This window comes from Podarcis tiliguerta (assembly GCF_965153285.1).
Source record: "Podarcis tiliguerta genome assembly, chromosome: 9".
NCBI classification, from domain to species: Eukaryota; Metazoa; Chordata; class Lepidosauria; order Squamata; family Lacertidae; genus Podarcis; species Podarcis tiliguerta.
The window spans coordinates 1181754-1196428 of record NC_139542.1 but is presented as its reverse complement, the minus strand read 5'-3'; the positions used below and the strand labels follow the sequence as shown (position 1 = coordinate 1196428).

General features: G+C 49.4%; 1 protein-coding gene across 3 annotated transcripts in view; it reads right to left on the bottom strand.

The window, feature by feature from the left end:
* EXOC6B (exocyst complex component 6B) overlaps positions 1–14675 on the bottom strand; it is a 310152-nt gene that overhangs the window by 134808 nt on the left and 160669 nt on the right. For 2 of the 3 annotated variants that reach the window (XR_014501820.1, XM_083398331.1), the window contains exons 19-20: positions 10227–10368; positions 3419–3492 (exon numbers count right to left, since the gene is read on the bottom strand). Coding sequence is in view for 1 of the 3 variants with exons in the window: in XM_083398331.1 (XP_083254457.1) it covers positions 3419–3492; positions 10227–10368 (216 nt within the window). In the remaining 2 variants the exon portion in view is untranslated. Of the gene's footprint in view, positions 1–3313; positions 3493–10226; positions 10369–14675 lie in introns of all 3 variants that reach the window. The other variant, XR_014501819.1, reaches the window with a different exon arrangement.

Sequence of the window (14675 nt, the reverse complement as noted above, 5' to 3'; positions counted from 1 at the left end):
CTTTGGCTGCGAGGCCAAGTTGGACCAGCGGCAGGTCGCATATACCCTCTTCCTTGCAAAAAAAGAGGGGGGGGGGGCTGCTGGTTGATACTCCCACAGCACCCCCTACTGGCTGAAGGCCTGGGAAGGGAACCAACGGCAGCTGGGCAAATGTTCTGGAGCAGAAGCAAGGCGGCTGAAGACTCCCCCTCCCCGAGGGGAAAGCGCAGCTCACATGCTAAAAAAATGAAGAGCAATTCAGAGTCAAGTTGCAGCTCTGAAGCTAAATCGCCTTGATGCAGCAGAAGCTCTCGCAGGATCCAGCCGACTTACTCAGAGGCTGGAATTTGACACTGTATTAAAACTGGCTGCGATTGACTCGAGTATTAAATAATCGTAGCCTGGGCGAGCTCAGCCATACCAGTAAATGTAACTGCAGTTTCTTTCCTGGCTGTGCCAAAATATTTCAGCCATCAGCCTCGCTGAGGCCCCTTTTGCAGAACAAAGATGGTACAGAATAAAGCAGGCAGCATCTCGAAAGCGACCGCTAGAGACCCCGTCCCGTCCTTGGGTGTCCTTGGGGCAACAGAGGGGCTGGCAAGCCCCCTGTGGGCAATGGTGAAGGGGGCTGGCCTGCTACTTTTCACCCCCCCCCCGGCAAAACCATATTTAACAGGGCTCTAATACCTGCAAGACATCAAAATCTCTAAGCGGTTTTCAAAACACTGTTATTGTCAATTAAACTTATACCCTGCCCTTCCTCCCAAACACTGTGGACTCCCATTCCTAGCAGCCCTAGGAATTATTTTCCAAAGCACCTGGACCTGAAATATGTCGCTGTGAATACGGTTTAAGCGGGGTGTAGTGGGAAGGAGGGGGAAAGCGACACTTTTGTGATATGTATATTGACCTTCCTTTCTTAGAAGCAAAGCAACTCCTTGGCATTTTGGACCAGCATCATCTTTAATTCTGGAGCCGACCTAGGCTGCTGTCCTCTGGGGACGTAGGGGATCCAGGCACCGAGTCAGAAGCCTGTAGTTTTCTACCTCTTTAATAATAATAAATTATTATTATTATTATTATTATTATTACCCAGCCCATCTGGCTGGGCTTCCCCAGCCACTCTGGGAGGCTTCCAACAAAATATTAAAATACAGTAATGCGTCAAACATTTAGCTTCCCTAAACAGGGCTGCCTTCAGATGTCTTCTAAAAGTTGTTGTTCTCTTTGACATCTGGTGTTCCACAGGGCGGGTGCCACTACTGAGAACCAGGCCCTCTGCCTGCTTCCCTATAACTTGGCTTCTTGCGACTTTGCTTTTTGCGACTGCTGCCTTGCCACCGTGCCTGGGGCAGGGGGCTGCAGGGCAGGTCATCTGTTGCTCAAAGGTGGCTGGGTCAGACCGGGCACCTTTGGAGAGCAAGGAGAGTGGTTTGTATAGAACCGGAGGACCTCCCCTGAGCAACTAGTGACACTGGGTGGGCTGCAGAGCCAACAAGAAGGAGCAAGCACACCAAGGCCACGAGGAGGGGTCCTGAGAACCAAACCATTGAAATCCTGACTGCAGGCGCCCATTTCTGAGCCGTTTTCCAAAAGGATTACACAGAGAGACAGGTAAAAGGTAAAGGACCGCTGACAGTTAAGTCCAGTCACAGACGACTTTGGGGTTGCGGCGCTCTTCTCACTTTACAGGCCGAGGGAGCCGGCGTTTGTCCGCAGACAGTTTTTCCGGGTCCTGTGGCTGCTGGGACTAAGCTAAGCCACTTCTAGCACAACGAAACCCCAAAACCAGAGCAGCGCTTGGAAACGCTGGTGGATTAGTCTGAGAATGAAACTGCGTTGTTCCCAGACAGTGGGCTGACTATGATCCCAGGGGAACATCACAGGAGTCTCTCCTGCCCTGCTTAGAACCTTCCTTGAAGCATCTCACTGCTCATGGTCCAAGCTGAGAGCAGTCACAGAATCATAGAATTGGAAGGTAGCTCCCAGGGTCATCTTGTCCCAACCGCTGGAATGCAGGAATCCCAGCTCAAGAATCCCATGACGGATGGCCATTCAGCCTCTGCTTGAAAAGCTCCAAGGAAGGAGAGTCCACCACCTTTGCAGTCAGAAAGTCCTTCCTGACATTGCCATAACCTCCTTCCTTGCCATTGGAAGATTCTGACTGGACATTAGGAAGACCTTTCTGGTCAAAGTCACCAGAGCAATCTCAGCTTTTACATTCGGCCTCAAATCTGGGGTGTTCTCTTTCTTCCACAGCATTAGGGATCACTTTGTGGAGTGTCTGCAAACGAGGCAAAACAGCAACTTCCGACGGGGAAACGAGTCTGCACCACGGCACATCCCAGGATGGAAGGTGTTCTGGGATGGCCTGATCCCTCGGGGTGTAGAGAGGCTGAAAGCCGACTTGGCAGGGAAGGGGATTGTGGGAGGGAAGGAGGGAGGGTTGGGAAGAGAGCAGAGCTGATGGAGGCTGCAGAAACACCCCATGGTCCAGAGAACGCCACTGGGAATGTAAGCCCATGTCAGCCTCGGAAACAAACGGCACTGCATCATCGTGGCAGCTGGGACAAAGCGGGGTGTCTTTTAATGGACAAAGATTGTTTTGATGAAAAAAGGGCATCAGTCATTGCATCTCACTTCATTCAGACTTTCTCCTCTACCACCATCCATCTTCGCTGCCAGCAGATGACAGAAGCGAGGCCCCCGCCACCACCCCACACGCCCCCCACACAGACCGGGGTGTCGCCCCCACTCCGTAACAAATGACTTTGCTGGAAAATGGCCTCTTTCCTCCGCATCTGCGCTTGCCAAAGCCCAGGGGCACCCTATGGCCCACCACAATCGGCGAGGCTGCCACAATGAGGTCCCACCAATGGGCGGAGCCTCTGGCCACCAGCGGAAGCGGGAACAGAAGCGGCACAGTTTGGGGCTGGAGGCAGCGCCTGTGAGAAAGAACATTCGCCTCCCCCAGGACGCACCAACGAAACGCGCGCACACACACAAACACCGCTTCCTTGAGCACAGCGGAATGCAAATCCCTCCAGCCAGGCATTATGCGCAAAGACAAAAGTCAGGCCAGCAGGAGCAGCACCTGCTCAGGGCCCAGGCGGCCCAGGCCAAGGCCACCTTTCCTCCACTTGGATAGAGTCCAACCCAAGCCAACCTACCCATGGCCCCAAGGGCTATCAATGACACCTTGTACCGGGCCGCCACCTCTCTCCCGCTGCTTCCGTCGGCGCGAGAGCCGTAGGCAACTCCACGAGACCGGTGGCCACATCCATGAGGGTTGACGTTGGCGATGGCGGCGAGGAACGAGAGGTCTCCGGCCCGCCAACCCCGCCCCCTCCTCCCTTCCCCTTCTCCTTCCCTTAAGACCTGATGGTCTTCAGTCACACATCTTAAAAGGAGCACAAAACACCAGAACACAAAGACGTACTTGTCTCAAGTCGATGAAGGCCAACTGCAGTGTGTCCCCTTGGAACCCAGGCACTGGGCCGGATCTGGCAAACTCTGTGGGAAAGAAGAGAGGATAAAAAGCGCTTTTAACTAACCATGGACAGGGAGATTGGCAGACGGATGACAGCGGAGACAACAGAGGCTGGGGGAGAGGAGGACCGCACTTCTAAGGAGCAAGGTCTCCCTCCCTTCCAGCTTTTTGTTCACCCTTCAAAATTTGTGTCATCAAAACACCATTAATTCCACCATCCTGACAGCAAGGAAACTGTACTAATTCGACCTGAAATTTATTCCCATGAGCTTCACTGGGCTCCAGAGTATTTGTTTTGTGAATGGACAAACAATTTGCAAAGAAGAAAAGCATTTGGGGGAATGGAGGGAGAGGACGGGGGGTGGGTGGGGGTCAATGGAAAAAGTTTTCCTCCCAACACAATAAAATCTTCAGCTGTGAAACCCTTTTCAGTTCCGAAAGCTATTTATATTTGGGGGCACTGAAGGAATTTTCTAATTTCATGCCTGTCACAGTGATCTATGCACATTTGTCAAAAATAAATAAGCCAGGCTGCTCCATTAATTACGTTGGAACAGAATAACATCTCCAACTGATATATCATATCATTGCACAAGGACCAGAAAGTGGGGGGGGGGAACCACCGCCGCTGCCATTGCACGAAACAGCCATTTATTCTGAAGGCGGCCATTGGACGAGCAGCTCATGGCAACAGGGGTCAGATCCTCAGAGCCTTCTCTCTTCTGCGCCACCTGGATTCAAAGTTTCGGGTCTAAATCCATAATGTGGTGCATAATTGTTTAAACACCACATCACAAACAACACAGTATGAACGCTGAAGACCTGTTTGCTGCCTTGCTAAGTTCACATACTGAAAGTTAAGCAAGGCTATCCCACCTCCTCTTGCCTACCTCGAGTAAACGAGAAGCATCTCCCTCCTAGGAAACTCAGGGCCCTGGACATCACAAGAGGAGACTACATTTCATCTCCCTAAATTGTTCACCTAACATGCTACTAGTTGGTGGAACTGGCCAGGACTTCAGGAAGAGCATCACTACCCAAGATGCTGGAGAAACACACAAGGCTGGTCCAAGAACTTGGGTCCCCTCAGGCAGCTGCTCTACACAAGACGTTGCGTAGCAGCGACATTGCAGGGGTGCATCTCTCCGATTGTGTTTGGCTTTACGGGCGCCCCAAGTGAAGACTGGATGATCAGAGTAGCTGGGCCAGTCTCAGCAATGCAGCAGGCCACTCCGGACCCTCCAGGAAGGCCAGCAAGACCGGGCACCAGTGACTCATTGCAGGGTGTCACTCAAGAGGCAGCATATTATAGGCGCTCCCAAAACTTAGCATGGGCAGGTTCCTGGCAAATGATGGCAGAACCTCTACCCAGGTTGAGGAGTTCTTGATTGCTCAAGATGCACATTGAAAATTAATTAACGGACGTCTTTCCCATGTTGGAATTTATTTTCTTCTTAAGATTTATTTGTCATCGGAACAAAATCTAAGGTGGGAATGAAAAATGAATCCTTGGGAAGCTGGGTGTGCGGTAGAGAGGGAGACTTGTTCTTAGGCTTTTATTCAAAACACAGCCAGTGCTTGTAATACTGAGCTAGATGGACCAAGGTTCTGACCCTGTGCCAGGCAGATTCCTTGGCTCACCTGCACCCTGAAGGGACGTCATGGGCCATGGTTGATTTACAACTCCATACATTGCATACAAGCTCTGGTCTTCCCAATAGTGATGTATGGAAGTGAGAGCTGGACCATAAAGAAGGCTGATCGCCAAAGAATGATGCTTTTGAATTCTGGTGCTGGAGGAGACTCTGGAGAGTCCCATGGACTGCAAGAAGATCCAACCTCTCCATTCTGAAGGAAATCAGCCCTGAGTGCTCACTGGAAGGTCAGATCCTGAAGCTGAGGCTCCAATACTTTGGCCACCTCACGAGAAGAGAAGACTCCCTGGAAAAGACCCTGATGTTGGGGAAGATAGAGGGCACAAGGAGAAGGGGATGACAGAGGATGAGATGGTGGGACAGTGTTCTCGAAGCTACCAGCATGAGTTTGACCAAACTGCGGCAGGCAGGGGAAGACAGGAGTGCCTGGCGTGCTCTGGTCCAGGGGGTCACGAAGAGTTGGACACGACTAAACAACTAAACAACAACAACAACATGGCATCATATGGAGATCAACCTCCCAGCCTCAAGATGCCACAAACTGATGAGATGGTTTTCTTAAGATGCACCAGATGTCTATTATTATTATTGTTAGGAGTTACTTGCCGCACAGAGTTCTCCGAGCAACTTGAACAGCCAGAGAGGTCATATTCTGAGCACAGCTTGCCAGTTGGATGTCAGAGCACAAGTGTGCAAAACCTGCTGTTTAATTCCAGCCACCACCCAGCCCAGGAGGGCACAGCCAGTTCTTCCATTGAGCCCCCTCAGCCAGGTGTCAGGACAATTAGCACAGAGCAGCCCAACGGCCCAGCGGGAGATTGCCCAGGAAACCATCGGATCCCTGTGCCATGTCAGCAAGGCGAGAGGAGGGTGGGAGCGAGCGGGAGCGAGAGAGCAAGCCCCCTACAGCATGGCCCCCTCGAGCAGAACATGGACCGAGAATGGAGCTGGCCCCGGTACAAAGCCCTGGGGCAGCCGAGAGGGCTGGGAGACCTGTGTTCAGGCCAAAGAAGTGATGTCTCCGCGAGGCCTGCAAGCAGGGGCCACCCACCCCGGGCGGGTTACAGGGGGACTCTAACCTCTTTCCCAAAGGCAGCAGGACGGAGGAATAGGAACCGCTAAGCCTTGGACAAAGGAGAAGAACTAAAGAGAGCCCAAGACAACTGAAGAGTTGGGGTGGGAGAGGGGAGAGAAGGAGAAAGACCCACATGGGTTGATTATATGCAATGGACGTTTTTTCCTTTCGTTGGCTGTACAACAGAAACAAGACATATACAGAGAGGTCCCTGTACTTTACACACTGAAAAGGGGGGAAATATACCCCCTGCAAATTCCCATTCTCCCGGAAGCACAGAGGGCAGCCTTAATCCATCTGGGATACTGCCACCTCCTGGGTGGGTTCATCTTCCGACTGCCCCCACCACAACTGGAAGAGCAGGAGGACTCGCCCTCCCTCGCTCACCCTTATCAACGGGAACAAAGAGGTCAGTCCCTTAGAAGAGCAAAGGACCGTGTGCCTTGCAAGCGCCCGCTAGACCCGGAAGAACCAGCCCAAGCCCATTCCGGGAGCCTTTCACCATTGCTGGCCCTTCCCAGCCCACTTTTTGGGAGGACTTTCCAAAAGAGCACATGTACACACCGCCACACCTGCGTGTAAACTGTATGTCTTTTGTGCACACTCTTCCCACAAAACCCACATTTAAAAGACATCTGAAGGCAGCCCTGTTCAGGGAAGTTTTTAATATTAGTGCTGTATTGTTTTTAACACTCGGTTGGGAGCGGCCCAGAGTGGCTGGGGAAACTCAGCCAGATGGGCAGAGTATAAATAATTTATTATTATTATTATTATTATTATTATTATTATTATTATTATTATTTTGTGTCTGTGCACTTTGCGGACTGAAACTGCATTAAGAAAACCAAAAGGGTGTGTAGTCTGACTACTGCTTTCAGCTTGTAAAGCAACTAAGTTTGGGAACGTCCAGCTCTCTGTGCCTCTCTCTGCCTGCCTCCCTCGCCCATCCAGTTGAGCCCTCCTGCCTGCCAGCTTCGCAGCAGAGGTGAGAGGCACCTCTGGCCAGCCATGGAAAAGGAAGGGGCCTGGCAGGCCCAGCCGCCCCGTCACCTCGCCTGACCTCCGAGAGCAGCACTTGGACTCTGTGCGCCTTCCCCAAACTCCTGCCAAGATCTTTCCAAGCAGGGTGACTGCCTGCACTTTACTCAACAGCTGCAGGTAATCACTGGGAGGGGAAGCGAAAGAGTTTGGAGCAGATCTGGAGGAGGAGGAGGAGGACATTGTTGCACAGAAGAAAGGGGCCATTATGGAAACGCCTTGGCTAGGCGGCTGCTCTTCAGGTTGGGAGGGATGGAGAGGCTCCCCTCCTTCCACGGCTACGTTCAGACAGGACACGGAAATTGCTCCGCAAATCCCCACGGTAGGAATGCAGGAGGCTCCAGCCCCAGACAAGCCAGAGACAGGGCCTCCGAGAACACTCCAATCTGCGCTAATGCCTCCCCGCAAAGTGCCGCAATTTATTCTGAATGGGTTTTTCACCCATGAAGGTGGCTCTCTGTTAGCACCTGCGGAGAGACGCCCAGGAAACGAAGAGCAGCGGCTAGGGAGCTGGGCCTGGCCAGTGGGGGTCTCTGCCTGTCTCCTTCTTACGGCCAAGACTAGAAGCAAGCTGTGCACTGGGGCTCTGCTTTCTGCTCCGTGGCTTATTTCCTCCGGGCTCCTCTCTCATCCATCCCAGCCTCCTTGCAAGCTCCCAGCTCCCCCAGGGCAGAACAAACCTCCCGTCTTCTCCCTCTTTTCGTAAACAATATTCACTGAAAGTTTTCCACATAAGATACAATAAAAACCACACCAATTCAATAAAGAAAAATAGGGTGAGTGGGGAGATGAGGAAAAGAAGGTGGAAATTAGTTGTTTTTCATTTGTTCCCCTTTAGGGCCACAAACCTTGCTGGAATGAATGGGGACGCTTCCTGGTATACTGGGCCCTAGATCACTCACTGCTCCCCATTTTTACTCTTCCACAAGAGTCTAATTTTCATGTCCAGCGCAGGGAAGTGAATAGCAAAGGCTCAGCAAGTGCGAGATGAGCTACGGACCATGGAAAGTCCTTCCCGCTCATGGAAATCAGCAGCGACCCTCGGGAGGAGACTTCTCAGTCATGCTGTCAGCAAAGATCACCAGGAAATGAGGGGGTTTTGCGGGCAGTGAGCCTGCAAAGCCTTTTGCCGGCATTTGAGTCTGAAACTGACAGGCAAGAAGGAGAGAGCAGGAGCCCCCCCTCCCCCTCCCCAGCCCAAGGGGCATTTAGGGCCTAGAGGGAGAGGGTCAGCTGCTCCGACCACGCAGGCTGGCACCCCCCACGAACAGGTCAAGGCCTTAAATCCACTCATCTAGCTTGGCATTGCCCACCCACTGGCCGAGAGCCGTTCCCTGGGGTCCAGGCAGGGATCTCCCCCAGCTTCAGCAGGATTTGCAGCTTGGGGTGCAACCTGGAGTCTCAAAGAAGCAAAGCAGCAAACGTGTTAATAGCGTTCTACAAATTGCAGCTGCTTTACTGCTGATTTGTTAACTGTATGACTAATGCTGTACTTGCGATGTTCTGTTCCGTTCTGGTTATTTATTGTTCGTAAGCTGCTTCATTTGAATGGAAAGTGGCGTAGAAACACCACTATCAATCCAATGGACTAGGGTTCCCCTGCTCCCTTTGCAGAACAGACTTCAGACTGACTGCTTCCACCACTTTTGCAGGCTGGAGACCACTTTTGAATAGCAGGCTTCTTAGGTGCTGCTTGCATTTCAATGCAGGCGACTGAGACCCCACAGAAAAATGCAAGATGCTAATACAAAACACAGCAATGACAAGCCTAGACAGCATCTTTAAAAGCAGAGACATCACCTTGCCGACAAAGGTCTGTATAGTTCAAGCTCTGGTTTTCCCAGTAGTGATGTATGGAAGTGAGAGCTGGACCATAAAGAAGGCTGATCGCCGAAGAATTGATGCTTTTGAATTCTGGTGCTGGAGGAGACTCTTGAGAGTCCCATGGACTGCAATAAGATCAAACCTCTCCATTCTTAAGGAAATCAGCCCTGAGTGCTCACTGGAAGGACGGATCCTGAAGCTGAGGCTCCAAGACTTTGGCCACCTCATGAGAAGAGAAGACTCCCTGGAAAAGACCCTGATGTTGGGAAAGATGGAGGGCACAAGGAGAAGGGGACAACAGAGGACGAGATGGTTGGACAGTGTTCTCGAAGCGACCAGCATGAATTTGACCAAACTGCAGGAGGCAGTGGAAGACAGGAGTGCCTGGTGTGCTCTGGTCCATGGGGTCACAAAGAGACGGACACGACTAAACGACTAAACAACAACAATACAAAACACAAAAAAAGGTTGAAAATCCCCGCTGAGGTTAATGGAATTCTGTGCAGCCAAGAGTGAGAACGGCCACCCGAGACAAGATGGGCCACCCCGACTGCAGGGGCAAGTGGAAAAGCCCCGTCAGGGGCAAGAAAGGCTGGGAACCCACTCAGGTCAGCACACAAGAAAGAGCAAGGGAACCTAGGGAGTGGCCTTATACAGAGTCAGACCATTGGTCCATCTTGCTCAGTGCTGTCAACACTGACTAGCAGCAGCAGGTCTCCAGGAGTTGAGGCTGGAGCCTCCCAGCCCTGCCAGGAAAAGCCATTGGGGATTCAACCTAGGACATTCTGCTTGCAAGGCAGGCACACTCCCACTGTGCCACGGGGAGCAGCAGCCTCGGAAGGACAAGGGACAGGGCTGGGGCAGTCCCTGGGGTGAAGGGGCAGGCAGGAACGGGGACGTTTTATTGTATTGTTAATATTTTGTTGGCAGCCGCCCAGTATAGCTGGGGAAACCCGGGCAGACGGGCGGGGTATAAATATTATTTATTTATTTATTTATTTATTTATTTATTTATATTATTATTATTATTGCCACACAGCATGGCCTGAGCCTGCCTTGGGCGCTCCTGTAGCAAAACCCAGCCCTCTTCTCCATCTCCTGGCGCACGTCCCCCAGCCCCCCAGCCCCCCAGCCCCCCCCCCCCCGCAAACAGAAGAAGCCTTACGTTCACACTCTGCCACGTCCAGGTTGAACTGCTGCAAGGCCCCCAGCGAGAGCTGCCGGACTTCGGCTTCCAAGAGCAGCTGGGTCAGCGAAGTGGCCAAGTGCTTGCAGGCAGACATGCAGGCCGTCTGAGCCACCTTGCCCTGGAAAGCAAAACGGGGAAGAATGTCAGAAGGGCTGCCGCAGGAGGGCGAGATCTCCAAACGGGGGGAAGGGGGAAGAGACAAGGAGGGTGTGCACAGAACCACACAGGCCTTTCCCAACCAGGAGAGATTCGTCGGTGGCATCACCCCAACTTGGCCTGGCCTTGATGACCTGCAATCGCTGGCAGGTTCAGCCAAGGCAAATTCGGTTCCTTGGCACAAGGCAGGGTTAAAACAAGTTACAAAAAGTGTTTTCTTGCCAAGCCTGAGGACACAGGAAGGGTTTCTTTCCTCTCCTGCATAAAACCCTGGCAAGATACAGAATAGGAAATGCTTTATCATACACATGAGATGATTGTGTAAACCAGCCCAGAGGGTGATGGGATCAAAGTGAGATTCCCAAACTGGGAATCAGCGTGAGCTTGTATTGAATTGTATTAATTGCTCGAACGATTTGCTTTTTCCCTGCTTTATTTAAATGTTACTGTGTTTCTGATATTATCATTATTATAGCAGTCACTATGTTTGCTGACTTTTCAATGCAAATTGTTAGGAGCCATCCTGAGAGCAACATTTGTTACTGGAAAAGCAGAATGCGAATATTAAATCAAAATCAACTTGCAAATTTCTTATCAATGTTTCAGGTTTCTTAGGCGTTCAGGTTTCATTGGAAAGGTCACCATGGTTTGTTTGGGTTTTTTCACTGCAGACTACATTTCCCATGATGCTGTGGCAGTTAACTCTTGTCAGGAAGGAACCTGCGCCCTGCAAATTCCATAACTACTTTTGGCTTTCATCAATATAGCTTGCTATAGAAATGACACCTCCCATTCAAAGCAGGTAAGGGACCCTAATAGTGAGCTTTAAGAAACATTTAAAATTGCTGAAAATTTAGAGAGAAATGGAGCAAAAGCGTGGGAAGTCTGCTGCCTTAAAAAAGAAAGAAAGAAAGAAAGAAAGAAAGAAAGATGGAATAGCTAGCACTTATGTTTGGCCCTGCAAGATTAACTGCTCCATTCCACTTCCAGGTACATTCTGGTAAGAGCTGCCACTGAAGCCTGGTAGCCCCCCGAATTGACAGCAATATTTGGGCAGCTACCCACAAAGTGTCTTGGGAGGCCCTGGGCACTTCACTTGCGAGTGTCTGAATTCTCCCTGCCCATCAATCCTCTAAGCCATGGGTAATTAATTAATTGTGAATCCTGGGGGGAAATAACACGAAGGAAGAGGTAATTATCCCCTTAGAAACCCATGCAAAGAGAGACGCTGGAGGGAAAATACCCAAAGCAAGATGTGCAAAGCTGGCGAGGCTGCTCACTTTGGCTGCGTTTTCAAGAGCAGCAGATTACATGCACCCACAGCTAGAGTCTGAATGGGAAAAGATGCACCCTGACCTCTACACACACACCGCTGAGCAGGAGACAGGCTGCCACATTCCTGAGATGCGCTGTCTTTTGGGGAAGGAAGAGCGCACAGCCTCCCTGAGTTTCTGGTCCCTGCCTGGAAAGACCCTTGAGATTTCTCAGGCTCTGAAGCTGGAAGCAGCTCCCTGCGCTGGTCATCTCAACAGCTTTCCCTTCACTCTGCAAGGGAGCAGCGCAAGAGGCCTTCACATTCTTTATTATTAAATAAGAGAAACACCCCACTCCTCTGGGTGGACACTTCAGATCAGAGAAAGCCAGAGAAAGTTTTAATCTCCGCATACTCTATTACTAGAGGGATGCGGGTGGCGGTGTGGGTTAAACCACAGAGTCTAGGGTTTGCAGATCAGAAGGTCAGCGGTTCAAATCCCTGGGACAGGGTGAGCTCCCGTTGCTCGGTCCCTGCTCCTGCCAACCTAGCAGCTTGAAAGCACGTCAAAATGCAAGTAGATAAATAGGTACCGCTCCGGCGGGAAGGTAAACGGCATTTCTTTGTGCTGCTCTGGTTCGCCAGAAGCGGTTTGGTCATGCTGGCCACATGACCCGGAAGCTGTACGCAGGCTCCCTGGGCCAATAAAGTGAGATGAGCGCCGCAACCCCAGAGTCGGCCACGACTGGACCTAATGGTCAGGGGTCCCTTTACCTTTTTACTCTATTACTGCATCTTATGCTAGATTTTGGCCTTGGGACTCTTTTAAATAACAAGCATTCAATGGAAACAACAACAACAAAAGTAAGTAGTAGACATCTCAATGAGTTTAAAAAACAAGCAGAACACATTTATCTGTCCCTGTTGGACACACCAGGAGGGTGAAAAGGATGTCTCTCACCCTTTCAACCTCTGGTTTTCAGTGGTGGAAGCTTCAGCCCCCCCCCCCCCCCCGTCCCCAATGCAACCGTCCGCAGAAGGTGGTAGCCGTTGCTGCTTAGCCTGGGTTAAGGAACCCAAGGATCCAGAGGTACCTGGCAGCAAGGTGCCAGAGAGATCCATCAACCGGAACAGCTGCTTGCTCTTTGCTGTTTCCTGAAACATTAGAAATAACCCTTAAATGAAGGGGACGCAGACAGGAGCAGGAGCTGATTTGTGCCCACTGTGAAGCTGGCTTGTCCATATCAGATAAGCAGGCTGCAAAATACACACAGCCTGGTACATTTACAACCCCTGAGATGGTTATCCTTGAGAAAATGTTATGAAAATGATGTATAGATGGTATGTAACACCAGTGAAACTTGGTAAGATGTATAAAGTCAGTAATAAATGTTGGAAATGTCAGGAAAAAGAAGGAACATTTTATCACATGTGGTGGGAGTGTAAGAAAGTGAAAGGTTTCTGGGAAATGATTTATAATGAGATGAAGAAAATGTTGAAATATACTTTTGTTAAGAAACCAGAAGCATTTTTATTAGGAATATTAGGGAATGAAATTAAAAAGAAGGATGTGAAGTTATTTAGGTATGCAGTGACAGCAGCTAGAATTTTGATGGCCCAGAAATGGAAACAGGAAGAAATGCCGACGAGGGAAGAATGGAGAATGAAATTGATGGAATATGCAGAAATGGACAAATTAACGGGGAAAATTCAGAACCAACGCGATCAGAGATTCACCAAGGACTGGAATAAATTTACAGAGTATATAAAAAATGTATGTGAGGAGCAATTAACGCTTGTTGGCTTTCAAGAAGCTCTGTGAAAACGATTGATAGAAATGTTGCTTAAAAGATACGATAATGTTTGCTGACTGGGAAAGGTTATGGACCACTGGAATAAAGTTCACGGCAAGCAATGCCTTAAGAGAGAATATAATGAAAATGATTTATAGATGGTACATGACACCAGTCAAGCTAGCAAAAATCTATCATATGCCTGATAATAAATGTTGGAAATGTAAAGAATCTGAAGGCACTTTCTTTCACCTTTGGTGGACGTGCCCAAGGATTAAGTCCTTCTGGGAGATGATTTATAATGAACTGAAAAAAGTGTTTAAATACACATTTCGGAAGAACCCAGAAGCCTTTCTCCTGGGTATGGTTAACCAACAGGTTCAGGTGAAGGACAGGACATTTTTTATGTACGCTACAACAGCAGCAAGAATACTTATCGCACAGTATTGGAAGACACAAGAATTACCCACGCTAGAAGAATGGCAGATGAAAGTTATCGACTATATGGAATTAGCAGAAATGACTGGCAGAATCAGAGACCAGGGAGAAGAGACGGTGAAGGAAGACTGGAGGAAGTTTAAAGACTATCTACAGAAACACTACAAGATTAAATGTTTGATGACACCAGATTGAACCTATAAGATTATTAGTATAAAAATTTAAAGATTAAGAAAGACTAATGTTTTAAGATATATGGAAATGTAATTATATTAAGACACTAAGAATATGTTGAACTAAAGACAAACCAGAGGGAAAGAATTTACTGTCAGAATATAAGATTTGGAATACAGAGTGGGAAGGTTTGGGGAAGTCGCAGACTCAGGTTAATGTTAAATAATGTAAAGACACAATGATTCATTTTAATTTTTTCTTTATTCTTTCTTTTGTATTCTTTTGTTGTTGTATTGTTTGCATGTGTTGTTTTTGCTTTTTTTTTGTATCTGTTTATTTGTATTGTGTGTTTATTGATTGTAAAACTAATAAAATATCATATATAAAAAAAAGAAAGAAGCAGGCATTTCCGGCATCTGATGGGCGAGGCTCGGAGGCCACAATATGGCAGCTAGCCTCTCAAAAGGGCCACAAAACTCTTCTGATCTTGTTGATGCAGAACGCCAGAATCCAACCCTTTGAAGTTTATTCTTAATGCTAATGACGCGGGAAGAGAACAACCCCCTTTAATTCTCCTTGCTACTTACAACGGCGTTTTGGAGGAACACCCCT